The sequence below is a fragment of the Marmota monax genome, unplaced genomic scaffold, assembly GCF_021218885.2.
Source record: "Marmota monax isolate L192 unplaced genomic scaffold, Marmota_monax_Labrador192_F-V1.1 WCK01_AAM20220418_F8-fsc00125, whole genome shotgun sequence".
Taxonomy (NCBI): domain Eukaryota; kingdom Metazoa; phylum Chordata; class Mammalia; order Rodentia; family Sciuridae; genus Marmota; species Marmota monax.
The window spans coordinates 9,186,138-9,199,742 of record NW_026695235.1 but is presented as its reverse complement, the minus strand read 5'-3'; the positions used below and the strand labels follow the sequence as shown (position 1 = coordinate 9,199,742).

The 13,605-nt window shown below is 45.9% G+C and overlaps 1 protein-coding gene across 2 annotated transcripts in view; it reads left to right on the top strand.

Moving 5' to 3' along the window:
- Positions 1–13,605, top strand: part of Dscam (DS cell adhesion molecule) — a 668,205-nt gene that overhangs the window by 588,681 nt on the left and 65,919 nt on the right. For both annotated transcript variants that reach the window (XM_058577314.1, XM_058577315.1), the window contains exon 21: positions 13,263–13,416. In XM_058577314.1, coding sequence (XP_058433297.1) covers positions 13,263–13,416 — 154 coding nt within the window. The remainder of the gene's footprint in view (positions 1–13,262; positions 13,417–13,605) is intronic.

Sequence of the window (13,605 nt, the reverse complement as noted above, 5' to 3'; positions counted from 1 at the left end):
GGCATCTCTGCTCCGCCTTTTGGCTGTATTGAAAAGCACTACAGATGTAGGCACAAGCTGGTCACTAGGTACCCGTGGGCTTCTGGGCAGCGTCATCGATTAAGTTTTGCGAGAACCTCCCAGAAACCAGCTCCGTCCTCAATACTCAGTAGAGTGAAGTGAACTCACATCAGTTTTACTCAGTCTCCACAGCTACATTACAGTTACTCCACTTCAAACCTCATTTGAGACCCAATTGTTTTTCAATAAAATACCTTTACAGGTCAAGATCAGAAAGAATTAATACATTTCAGATAGTGAATACTTATAAATTCCATACATTACTGTTTTAATATGGAATTAATGAGAAGCTACAAATTACTGGAAAGGTAGGGTTTTGTCGTTGTTTTTCCAACTTTAATTTATGTGAGTCAATTTTAAGCCAGAAAACAAAAGACTGTCAAATTGTTTGAAGTTTGTGCATTTCCAGCTATGTGTCAGAATGAACACCAGGGGGCAGCACCAGCTTTGCACTTTTCCTTGTCCGTAATATGATTTTTTAAAATTTTTTTTTGCTTTGAAATGATTTCATAGTTGAATGTAGAACATGGGAGGGTAAATCAGGACACAAGATGCCCTGTAATTTGATCTTCTTTTAAGAGTCCCTCAGCGAACCTCCTCACTGCTGTTAATTTTCTTGTAAGATTACCAATTCATCTCTTTTCCTTGAAAAAGGACCTCGTTAAGACTTTCTGCTCTAATATGTAAAATATGTTGTCTAATAATAGACATTTATTTCATGGTATTCTCAGTTCATACTGGTAAAAGATATTAGGATTTGAAACTCTGCATGCGGCCAGACAAGTTACATTTACCTGGTTCATTTACCTGTTATGTGAAAACATTCATTCCTCTCACCTTGAAGTCCAGCAAACAGTGAGACCGCTGCCTCTCGACCAGGCACTAAAACAGGAAATCACAAAGTTCATCTGCTTCAGAATATCATCCATGTTGTTTGTGGATTCTGGCCATTAATTTCAACATATCATGTTTTGAGTTACTCATTCACAAACTATGATTACTAATGAAAATCTAAAGAAGTAAAATAACTTTTCAAGGTCCCAGGTAGAAAGCAACTAAACTATATTTCCTTTCTGGGGCTTCACCCTACATAAAAGCAGTCTGTGAAAAGTTGTGCATATTAAACAGGTACCAGGAACTAGAAGCTGCCTCCTTCACAATGCCAAATTTACTTACATAGAACTTAGAAATTGAGTTAAGAGAAACTTTTCATTCATGAAGAATAAACATTAAAAATCATAAAAAATTATACCAATGAATTGTGATCCATACCAATGATGCTAGTTGCCACCAATGCCTGCACACAGCAGGTGCTCAATAAGTGTTGCCGAGGGGCAGACGAGAATACACCAGCACTATTCTTACCCAGAACCCCTTGGGCAGCTGAACTCCTCTCAGCATGGCCCCCACCGTCACTGAGCAGCCTTCTGGGAAGCAGGGGAAGTACCTCACACCAAGTCCCGCAGCTTTAACCCCAGGTGCAGGTGGGTCGCCTCCCAACCCTCCCAAGATGGCGCTTAAGAAAGCCCCGGTACTGCTGAGGGCAAGGGTGGGCTGCAGAGGACCCACATGTGGAACCAAGCAAGAGGCGGCTGACCTGACCGCCCGTCTATCTTTATGTTCGTTCATTCCCTCAGAAGTCGCCGTGGACCTCCCATCTGTAAAACCCCCACCACCTCTTCCCACTGCTGTCCCTGTTCCCTTTTAGTATCCGATGTCAGTGTTCAGCTGTCTTGTAGTATTGGACAGCCTACCAGGCACGGTCCCTAAGCCACATGCTTGGTGTTTCATTAAACAGAAGGGGGGAGATGTTGAGGGCCACAGCCGAGTGGGGATAACGCATGGCATTTTTGCCAGAAGTAGTGGTTGAGAGGTGACGCCAGCGAGCCATTAAGATGATGGCTTTTGAATTCTCGCGGAGTTCCCGTTGAGTTCCGGTTGAGCTCTCGCAGGGATTCCTGAAGAGTTCGCATTGGTTGGGGAAGTGCCGGAGGAGGGATTTCCGGTTGGTGGTTCCTGGAGGAGCCGCATGGCATTGGGGAGAGTTCCCCGGGGAGCGTGTGTGGAGTGTGCTGGTGGAGTTCAGAAATAAAGTTTGTTCCTGCTCGAGTGGCTCGTGATTTGTGACCAGCCAGACTGTGGCATTGTCTGCCTCCAGAAGGCCTCCTCTTGGCCTCCATATCCTCTGTCCTTCTCCTTTATGGCTCCTCCTTTTCCGTCCCCTCCTTTGAGGGTGCATCTTCTAATGCTCTTTCTTACTCCCTCTTCGTATCCGTTCCTACCTTCACGTCGCAGGGGATCTCTTCTTGCAGTGTAACCGTCATCTGATGTTACAGAGTTCAAACTCCTCATCTCTTACTCTGTGTACGTAGTGAACCAATTGGTCCCACATTTCCAACTTCCTGCCACATAAGTCCTCGTGGAAAGCCCAGCAGGACTTCATATCCAAAGGGCCCAGCACTAAACTCATTCTTGCCCCCTTCCCTTCCTGTTCCCTCTATCAGCCAATGATCCAACCACATTCTGTCTTCTAATTAGCATCCTGCAGTGACTGTTGACGATGATTCTTCTTCATGTCACTCATTGCCTTACTGATTACCAAATCATTATTCATTCGCACAACAATATCATTGAGCACAACCTTGCACCAACCCTGTGCTGGGATCCAAGGGTGCCATCAAGAGAAGCTACCTGCAAACAAACAGCTTGACTTTTCTCTCACACCCATGGCCATGGTTTGTTGGTAGAAGCTCGGCGTCTTGTTATCTTCGGTCCAGGGCCTGATGCAGGTTTTACAGAGAGGGAAAGAAATGTCCAGCGAGGCTGGCATGGGCACTAAATGCTCCAGCAGAAATTGATGGCCAGAATTCTTCCCGCGGCCTCACCCTACCCCAAGGGAGCCAGCAGCAGTCTGAGCATGTGTCCAGAAGCTCCAGGGAGCCAGTGGAGGTCACCTCCCTGTGGAACTTGGTAGAAGCACAGGCGAGGGGTTACTCAAACAACAGGGACAGAGGTGGTTTCCTGGGACATGTGCACAGTCTGGCTCGCAAGAGAATTAAGTGATGGATCTGGGGCAGGAAAGGGGATCTGACCAGAGGAGGCGAATCTGCAGAGTGGCCTGCCGTCTCGCGCCCTCTCTCATTGCCCTCCTTGCCTCCCATGTCCACTCCTGGATCTTGGCTCAGGTGCTCTCTGGGGAGCCAAAACTTAGGCACAGGCGTCCACTCTCCACTCCAGCCCACTTGTACACAACTGCCCAGTGTCCCCCAGCTCTGAATCCCGCTGTCCATCCCCTTGTGCGAATGTCCTAATGACTGCTCATTTTTCAGTTAAAAGCATCCAGAACCTTCAACGTGGCCCACAACTCCCACCAGCCTCAAGCTCGACTAGCCCTCCCACCCCTTTGCTAAGGCCCCCCAAGCCCCAGGCAGGTCCTACGTGGGAGCCCACGTGTGTGTGCACCTGTGCTCGCTGGTTCCCCCCCGACCCCCTCATCCTCCCACATAAATGCTCTTTCCTGAAGCCTCGACCTGGACGCTGTATTTTCACTCCGCCGGGTTTGAGCACTGCCTGGACCCAGCCCCCACGCTTCCTACCTGTGGTGTTCAAGCTCATGTTATCAGAACCCACAGGGAAATGTGTGTTGCAATCACAATGCAGCGCACACACACACACACACACACACACCAGAAGCTATGGGAACAGCGCCTACACTTACTGCATGTAATGCCCACTGATATTTTCTGTTCTGCTGAATTTTTTCTACTGTATTCTATTTTTTAATTGATTGTCGTGTCCCACTAAATGCTTCAGTGACCCACATTTTTTAAAATACTGTTTCACGTCGGTTAATCCTAATGCCTGCCTTATGCAGGAGATGCTGTTATTGGCATCTTTGTTTTACTGAGACTGAAATGGGGACAGTGCAGGCTGGCCTGGGTCACGCAGCTCAGCACCACGGTCAGCCACTCACAGCGGCCACACTCTGAGCCTAGCCTCCCTCATGAAGGCCCATGTCTTCCCCTGGAAGCCAGCTCTGTCCTGCCCTAGGACTCCCCAGCACTGACTCACATGACCCAACCTCTTGCCCTGCCGCACATGGGCGTGGCTTGGCCTCCTCGTGGCTTGTCAGTTTCTTCACGGATACAGTTAGTCACTGTAGTGCCTTGGAGAACCCTGGTGCTATCCTGAAATGGACATTCAGCAAACGGCGCAGTGAGTTAGATGTTAGGGATGCTACTGCATCATCCAGGGGAGGCTCCTCGCATAGGGAAGCCCCTGGTTGCTGGGAAAGTGTGTGGCCACCCGGGGAGGCTCCCTGTCTCATGAGGATTCATAGCTAATACCCGTGCTCTTCAGTCACTGATGCGGAGAGCATTCTTCTATAGCTCTACCTGAGTGACCCAATGGAGGGTCTCTCTGTTCTCTAACAATAAATCAGGAAGTTACGGAGATCCTCAAGTTGGCCTAAGAATAGCACATCGCGTTCCATTTGCACGTATCCAGTTCATCAAGTTCATAAGACCTTTGTTGAGCTTTTTGCATGACAAGTACGTGCCAGGCTCTCTGGGCTCTGATGATCCTCCCTACCTTATGCTAGACCCTGCATCTTGTCACAGAATCACACAGCTGCAAGAAACCCAGGACATTTCACTGGGGCAAGGATACATCTAAGCATCCAAGACACAAAATTTATTCTGGTTCAGAAAAACTCTTGGGACATTTATTCTTGAAGACCCCTTGGATATACCTCTGTATTTAATGGCCATCTCTAATATAATGATTCTCCATCATCTTTAAAAATTTTCATCATGCAATTCGCACCTCTTTATTCGACTTCTATTCTTAGGGAGAATAGAGAGGAAGTCTGTGTTATATCTCAAAAGCTCACTCTTTAAAAATAGTTTTCTTTCCCTTTAACCTGTCCTTACTAAACCAGACAATCGCTGCTCGGTCTTGTCTGTATTTAATTCTCTTTTTAGGTTATCACCAGGAGTCTTTGATTTCACTGGGCTTCATGTAAAGTTGCTACACTTGGTCGAGACACAGGTGACCTGTACCATAGGGAAGGCCACACCTCAGCCTTTGAAATCCTGAGCTCAATATTGTGATTTAGAGACCCAGGGAGAATAAAGCATATATTCAGATGGAATTTCTGCATGTCATCACTCCCTGTTAAGTCTCTTCTGAAGCACAGTCTTACAAGATTGCTCGCCCAACTGGGCAGATAATCTTCCAACAAGAATTCTGGCTTTGAGCTGACATCCATTCGTCCTAGACAGCCAGCATATGCCACCCTGAAACGTACTTCTCCATTGCTGCCAAAAGCTTCCTGAGCATCCTCAGACTAAAATACCCTTTTAAAAAAGGGAGTAGACTTTATTTTTTTTAGCACAGTTGTAGACTCACAGCAAGATAGAGCAGAAGATGTGGAGATTTCACATCTCTCCCAGCCTCCTCCACATCCCCTTGCCACAGCTTACTGGGGGTCCATTTGTTACCATTGATGAAACTACACTGACATCATTACCACCCACATCAGGGTTCTCTTGGTCTTGGACAGCCTATGGTTTGTCCAGATGTACATTGGCAAGTACTCACCACTGTAGGATCCCACAGAATAGTTTCCCTCCCCCCATCCTCTGGGCTCCCCTGTTTATCCCTCCCTCCGTCCCTCCCAATTTCTGGCAACCTCTGACCTTTTTACCATCCCCATGGTTTTGCAAAACAATTCCCTTTCAATCAACTATCTTCTGGAGCCTTTGAAGGACTCTGGCTTTGAAAACATGTTATGATTTTGACTTGGCCTGACCCAAACATGTGTACTATTTAAGGAATTAAATTGGCTCCAAATCACTTTCAATTAAAAGTAATGGAAATAGCTATTTTCCCCCATACTTTCTATTGTGAATACATTACTTTTATTCCTAAAAAATACTCTTTTTCACCAATTTCTTTCTTCTATGTGAGAAGTTACATGTCACTAAATCTGTTCTTTCCTGCAGAATTTTTCAGATAGGTGACCGCCATCAGGTTGAATTAATAATGCACTTTGACAGGTAGTTAGGGTGGCAATAGTAGGGACGATGGTGAGGGGATGTGGCAGAGTCATAGCGAGGGAGGTCAGGTTGGGCTCAAGTGCCTGGGACCCCGGGAAGCTGCAGTGCGGTTGGCTGATGAGACAGCGTCCTCGATCCTCAACCTCCAGAAACCAGTTTCCTTTGTACCTTTCTGAATACCAACTTTAATTCACTTGCAAAACATGATAGCAATTTTTTTTGTACATATATTTGAAAAGCCAACAAATAAAATGTATGGTGTTTGAAAGGCTTTTAGTAAGTGGCCAGCAATGACATCCACAGCGGCCGCTGCCGTCACCTCAGCAAAGTGCCGAGGAAGCCGCTGGAACGCGCTGGCATCAAGTAAGGAGCTTTAATACCCTGGCCTTTCCAGATGCTGCCTGGCAGCCTCTGCCTTCAGAGATCCTTATGCCATAACATCGTCTATTGTCTTTTAGAGATGAGAACAATGAAATAACATGGAAATCAGATCAAAATGAATTATACATAGGAACTTTTAAAACTCTGAGGTTGACTCAGCTCACTGCTCCTTCTTAATGGAATCCAGGCCATTCCACCGACACAAAGTAAGATTTTTTTGTGTGTTCCGAGAGTTCAGTTTCTCTGTAGTTAAAAGAGCTCTCTGTTTTGTTTATTTTGCTTTGGGGGAGATGTTTTCTTCTTTATCTCTGCCGTGAACATTCTACCTACAAAATCAGAGCTTTCAAGATTGTTAAAGAGTGTGTGTTAATAATTAGATATCAAAGCTTTTTAAAGCACCCTGCTTCTTTGATAGAATTAGTTTCTCATTAAAAAGTTAATTGAAATTTTTTCAAAGTGGGATTATTTTTATATCAGTCAGACAGGCTGGATCACTTGAAGCCCCCGACTTCAAAGTCATTGCTACACCTCTTTACTCTTTTGCACTCTGATCATTCTTGGGTCATCACTAAACTCACCTAATACATAAAGCACTCTGTACTCATTCCAGCCCCTGGTTGGGAGGCGTGGACTCAGCATAGAGCTGGGGGCTTAGGAGAGGCAGGACAGAGGCGGTCCTCGCTCTGAGACCCTGGAGCCCAGCAGGGAGAGAGACTGCAAGACCTAACCCACAAAGGAACAAGCCAGGGCCTGAAAAGACCCGTGAACAAAAGGCAGATGTGGCCCCTGATGGAGGGGATTAGAGAAGGCTTTACAGTTCATCCATTAAGCTAAATAAACATGAGGGATTTGGAGATGGATTCAACAACTGTTGGGAAAACACCTAGTTTTATAGAAATCATTTGAAGTGGCTCATTGAGGCTAATTTTATCTTACTGGTTAAATACTTCTTAAATATGAAAGGGGAAAAAATCACATCGACATCCAAAAGAAAAATGAACTGTGGATGAAGACAGGTCTGGGGTGAGTTATTCCAGGGTTCTCATGGGGACATGGAAGCACTAGGTGACCCTCCCGGGAACCTTTGCCCTCTACAATAGACAGACTGAGGAGCTCCTTAGAAACCTCCTCCTCCCAGCAGACCTGAGGCATAACTCAGAAGGTCCCGGGCTTGAGTGTGAGCAGCCTGGCTTGGCTGTCACAAGATTTATGCCAATGGCTACGTTTTCCACTGTGTACAATTCGGGGGAGGCAAACACGTCAGAAGTCTTGTAAAACTTTGCTATAAATATATTTTTAAATCAAATACATGAAGTTTCCATTTATTTTCCTAGACATCTTGCAAATATTAATCCATCTCCAACTGTGACAGAGACAGTTTTGTAAAGGGAATTCAAATGATTTTATTTCTGGATTCTGGTTGGGATTGCTCAGAATCCTATCATGCCTCATTTTTAATTAACCTTCCCTTTGCCAACTCATGATCATTCTCGATCCGTGGGTTCAAGAACTTACCTTGTAATCTGCATGAAGACTCTGAACTCAGTAAATGACATGAGTCCAAACTCAGTGATGATTTATGAATTCTTACCATTCTTAGGCCTGTTGTTCAGAGTCTTTTCATGGATTTTATTACCATGGCCCAAAGGAGAGAACAGGGGTCAGCCAGTTTGTAGCTGCCTTGGCGTCTGGTAATTATCGTCTCTCCTCACCCACGGCCCCACACTCCAGTTCAATGGTATCCGCACAACACCCCACCACTCCCCCAGGGAAATGATCGTGGCCCTCCTAGGTACGACATCTGTGATCATTTGTTTTAACTCTTGAGCGTGCATCCTCAGATAGAATCCCAGGCCACCCCTAACAGCGCTGTGGACGGTCTGTTGCATGACGTCAGTGAAGGTCTCCACTCTTCTCATCCCACCGTCCTCTTGTATAGACCCATAGATAAGTCCTGTGGCTGCCACTTAGAGCTGTTTCAACTGGGGGGTGATGCATAATAAATGGGCTCAATTTTGGACTCTGATGGAGTCAAGATATTTAAGCACCTTTTTCAATGAGAAAAAAGCAGACAGTCTTTTCTTCAGACAGCTAACGGAATTTATGATGACGGCAGAGGAATCAGCAACCTCCAGCCACAACTTCCCACTTACGCCATGTTGCTAGATCCACCAGAACCAGAAGTGAGCTCAGGCAGAAGTCCCCAGGCCCAGGCCCCTAACTCTGGAGTCAGGGGCCTGGGCCCAGAGCTTCTAGGATGTTCCTGCCTCTGGACCTTCACGGTCAGGACCGACGTCCAGCCCAGTTAGCATGGTTGGGTTAAGACTTGGGCATGCTTTAGGCCCATCAAATCTCCAACTGCCACATCTTGACTCTGAGGGTGAGCACTGATGGCTATAGATCTACAAGAAAGTCGATACTTGGATATTTCAATATGAATCCCGAGGCCTCCATTTCTCACCACCACACGCCACATCAGGAGCACTAACCCCCAGCCCTGCACCCTGCGTCACCCGGGGCACAGCCTCTGTGTTTCCTCCTGTCGCCTGTCAGTGAGGCTCCCCTAGGCTCCTTTCCACCCCCCTCCCTTGGCTCTTCAAAGTCTTTGATGCAGCTTTACGTTGATGTCTCAGGAGAAGTCCAGAAGTCAGGTCAACCCCTGCTCATGGAACTTCCCCGTACTGGGGGTAGAGAGCCTCTGCCGAAAATGCTCGTGGAAATTAGCACACCTGCTTGCTCACACACCATCAGACTGTGGGGTGGCAACAGCTGGTATCTGATAATAACAGAATTAACAAAACGTAATCATAGGCACTGCTTTGATAACTCAGATTAAAATGTCAAGGACAATGTTTCATAAGGAGGCAGTCCTCTGCCCCTCTTTCTCAGAATATTCTGGCTGAGCATTAAGAATTTAATCATAAAGATTTGCTTCACTACCCCAAATGAGCTTCTGATTAATTTTTCCAATTCCATCTTTTCCCTTCTTCCTTACTTGTGCTTCCTCTTAAAAGGCTAACAGTAGATGAATCATCACCATCCGTCTCTATGAGATCCTGTTTCAATCAATGTTCTGTAATGTGTGGGACATTGCTGTAACGAGACATTTCCTATCCCCAGGCGTTCTCCCAAGACCCCCAGCCTCCCTCCCTCCTTAACCCCACTGACCTCGGAAGGAGGCTCCACACAGCCTCCTCCCCAGGGAGAAGAGACCTACCCTGTCCCTGGGGCCAGCCTCCACCTCCAGGTGTGACGAACTCCCCCAGCTCCATGTCCATCAGATGCCAAGTTCCAGGGGCTTCCATGGAGCTCTAGCCCCTCCCATCCGAGGCAGGAGGGCACACAGCCAGTTCTCAGCAGAAAATCCTACTCCAGACTCAGCCTCTTTGGGGTTGGATGACTGGAAAAGAGCGAAACCATCACGTCCTGCATGGGCGGCTTCATATCTTTTGTTGGAGAGAAGGTACAGGCATTTGGGGGGATGTTGTCACCTTTAAGGCCGTTGCCAAAACTTCAGCACCACAGGAGAAGTCAAGTTACAGAGACACAAAGAAAAGGAACCAACTCTTCACTGTCTGAATCATTCAGTTGGCAACTTTTTGTTTGCCCTCCTGCTGAGGCAAGGAAATGGTGCCTCATTGTGGCAGATATCAGGGGAATATACAGTGGTGTCAAAGAGTGGAAACGTCAGTGTAGCTGACTTTCCCAAGGAACCCTCAGGAGCCACTGAGCAGTTCCTCTTCTTTCCACTCCATCTGGAGGAAGTTTCCTTCAGTCGACATTTTTCCTTAGCTCTTGGGTGGTGTTCTACATCAATGGCGAAGCAAACAAGGTTGCTTAAGTAAATATCGTTTTGTTGTTGATTTCAGCCAAGCTTCATGTTTCTGGCAAAAGTACAAATAAAATAGATATTTTGGAGGTAATAAAAGATGGTTCATACCTCATAGCCAAGATGCATATTGAGTTTTAACTAAGAGCTACACATTCTCTACGGAAGATCTTTTATTTTGTAAATATCTTTTCATGCTTCATCGATGCTAAATGTTCAATGAGAGCAACTGATATAATTTGTCTGTCATAAGCTTTGTAAAATGACTCTGCTAACAAGAAAACCTCAGAACGTCCCACGAGACAAGCGCATGCAGTGTTCCTGGTTTGCCAGGAAACAAGGCAAATTATCACAAGACAGAGCTGACTTGAATTCTCTGCTTGATTGCAAAGCTGGTGTGACATATGCAGCCTACTGAGATGCTCAGGGTTTATTTCACAGCTACCAAGGGGCAAGGAAGTCCTTGTAGCGTTTGGTGCTCATACTTGTGTACATTCCTGTTTCTACCTGTCAGCATTTTTTTTCTGCATGAATGACTTGCTTGAACATTTCCTTTGGTGTGAGTGAGGAATCCATTCAGCTTCTTGTGTCTCTGAAAACATTTTTCATTTGTTTTCATCTTGAAACATGTGTGTTGACTATTGAATCCAAAGTTGAGTTTTGCTTTCCTTTTGGTACTTTGAAGATTTTGTTCCATTTTCTTCTTACTTGGATTGTTTTTGAAATGAAATCTGCCCTCATCCTTATCTACAATTGACATAATTTGTCTGTCATAAGCTTTGTAAAATTGTAAAATCAATTTACATTAATTTATCATTTATTTGAATAATTTATCATTCCCCCAAATATATGTCTCTCCTCTGGCTGCTTATGAGATCGTCTCTCCATTTCCACTCTCCAGCAACCTATGATGGTGTGCCTTGGAGGACTTTTCTTAGTATTTTTGAGGCTGGGTTCATTGAGATTCTTGGCTCTGTGGGTTTATAATTTCTACGGAATTTGGAAATGGCCTAGCCATTGCTTCCTCGATAAATTCCTCAGTCTCTCTGCCCTCGGTCCTTGTCTTTGGGGACTCTGGGAAGTCCACCTGAGTGTCAGGTTGTTGGTCAGCCTTCCACTGTTGACAGACGGCTGACTTTTCATCTCTCTTCTGTCTTTCATCCGTTAGTACATCTTCAATCTGTTCTTCCTTCAATATCTAATTGGCAGACAATCTATTCCACAGTTTTTTCTATCTCACACTTTATAATTTCATCTCAAGTTTGACCTGAGTATTTCTGTATTTTTGTATCATTTAGATCTTCATTTTGAACACAGTGGAGTTACGACACAGCTATAACACGATGACCGTTTTATTGTTCTTCTATGATTAAATCAATATCTGTGTCAATCATGAGCCTGTTTTCATAGATATCATTATTCCTTTTTCTTTATGGCTCATGTGTTCCTGCTTTTGTGACATTCCTGGAATTTGTTTTATAACAGTTTTATTGAAATATAATTTGCATACCATAAAATTCATGCTTTTAAAGTGTACAATCCAGTGGCTTTTAGTATACTCACAGAATTTCAAAACTGTTACCATTATCTAGACATTTTTACGTCATTAGGACATTTTTATCATCCCCAAAACAGGCTCCACACCTGTTGTCAGCCCCTCCCCCCACTCCCACCTCCCACCCAGCCCCCGTCAATCAGTCTTCTGTCCCTAGGGACTTGTCTATTCTGGACACTTCATACCAAGGGAATCATAAATCCGTGTTCTTTTGTGATTGGATTCTTTCGTCTAGCATGGTGTTTTCAATTTATCCATAATTTGATAATTATCCATATTGTAGCATGTATCAGTATTTCATTCCTCTCTGCTTTAGAATAATACTCCATTGTAAGTACACAACACTTTTGTTTATCATCAACTTTCATCATTTGGTGGGTATTTGGGGCTTTACCTGGGTATTATTCACTGGATGTCCAACACTGTGAATTTTACCTTCCCGGTACTAAATATTTTAATTATTATATGAATAGTCATGAATTCATTCTGGGATGCAGTGAAGTTACTTAGTAATGGTGTGGTCTTACTGAATCTTGCTTTTAAGATTTTCTAGGCAGGAGGAGAGCAGGGCTCAGTCCTAGTCTAACTGCTCCTCCCCCAGGAGGGAGGCCTCCCATACCACGCCCTGTGCCCCATGGAGGCTCATATTGTCCAGCATGGTGGGAACAGGCACTATTCCGAGCCCCATGTGGGTGCCAAGCTCCAAGGCTGCCTGGCCTTCTAGGTGCTTCTCTCCCTGGCTCAGGGAGTTTCCTCACACGTGTGCAAGAGTCTCCACAGCTGAATGCCCAAATCGGGCCCTCTGGCGTTCCCCGTCTGTGAGCACTCCCATTCCCAGGACCCTGTGCCTCCCCAGGCTCTCATTCTGCCTCCTCACCCCTGGGAGGCTGCTGGGCTCCCTCTGGGTTCCCGTCCACGTGCTGTGACCTCAAAACCCTCTCAAAGATGCCCCCCCCCGTGTTATGAGGTTGATCTTGTCTGTTTCCCATCCTTCAGAGATCACTGTCATTCGCCACCAGAGGCACAATGCCTCTGAAACCACGGCTTCACGTATTCCATGTGTTCTTTGGTTGTTGGGCAGGAGAATACATCCGGCTCCAGCTACTTCATCTTGGCGAACACCAGACAAGCGGTGGCCCATAACTCAGAGGATTATAGTACTCGCTTGCCACCATCAAAGCTACTGCAAAGAGAGATATCCACCATGGGTCCCCTAGATTTCCTGATTCCATTTCATGTTGCAAATGGAGCCTTTTGGGGGGTGTTGATGGGGGCTTCTCTGTGTTGTTAGCTGGTACCTTAATAACCTCTCTTTCAGGAATCCATGCATACCACTGGCTTCTTTGAATAAGAAAACGTTTATGTCTCCTCTCAACAGGTGATCAGCGAGTTTGAAGCCTCCCCTGACTCATTTTCCTACAGAATCCCTAACCTGAGTCGGAATCGTCAGTACAGCGTCTGGGTGGTGGCTGTGACCTCGGCAGGAAGAGGCAACAGCAGTGAAATCATCACGGTGGAGCCATTAGCCAAAGGTGGGCCCTGGAGTGAGGACTTCATTCCCTGCCATTCGGCTGGCCTCACTACCTACTTTTTCTGCAGTCAACCTGGCGGAGCTCTGAAAATCACGTCTGTCCAAGAAACAGGGCTGCTGCTGGCTGGCCCTGGGCCCCCAAGCCAGCCAGGAAAGGGCTCCCCAGAGGGGAGTGCTGCAACCCAAAGTG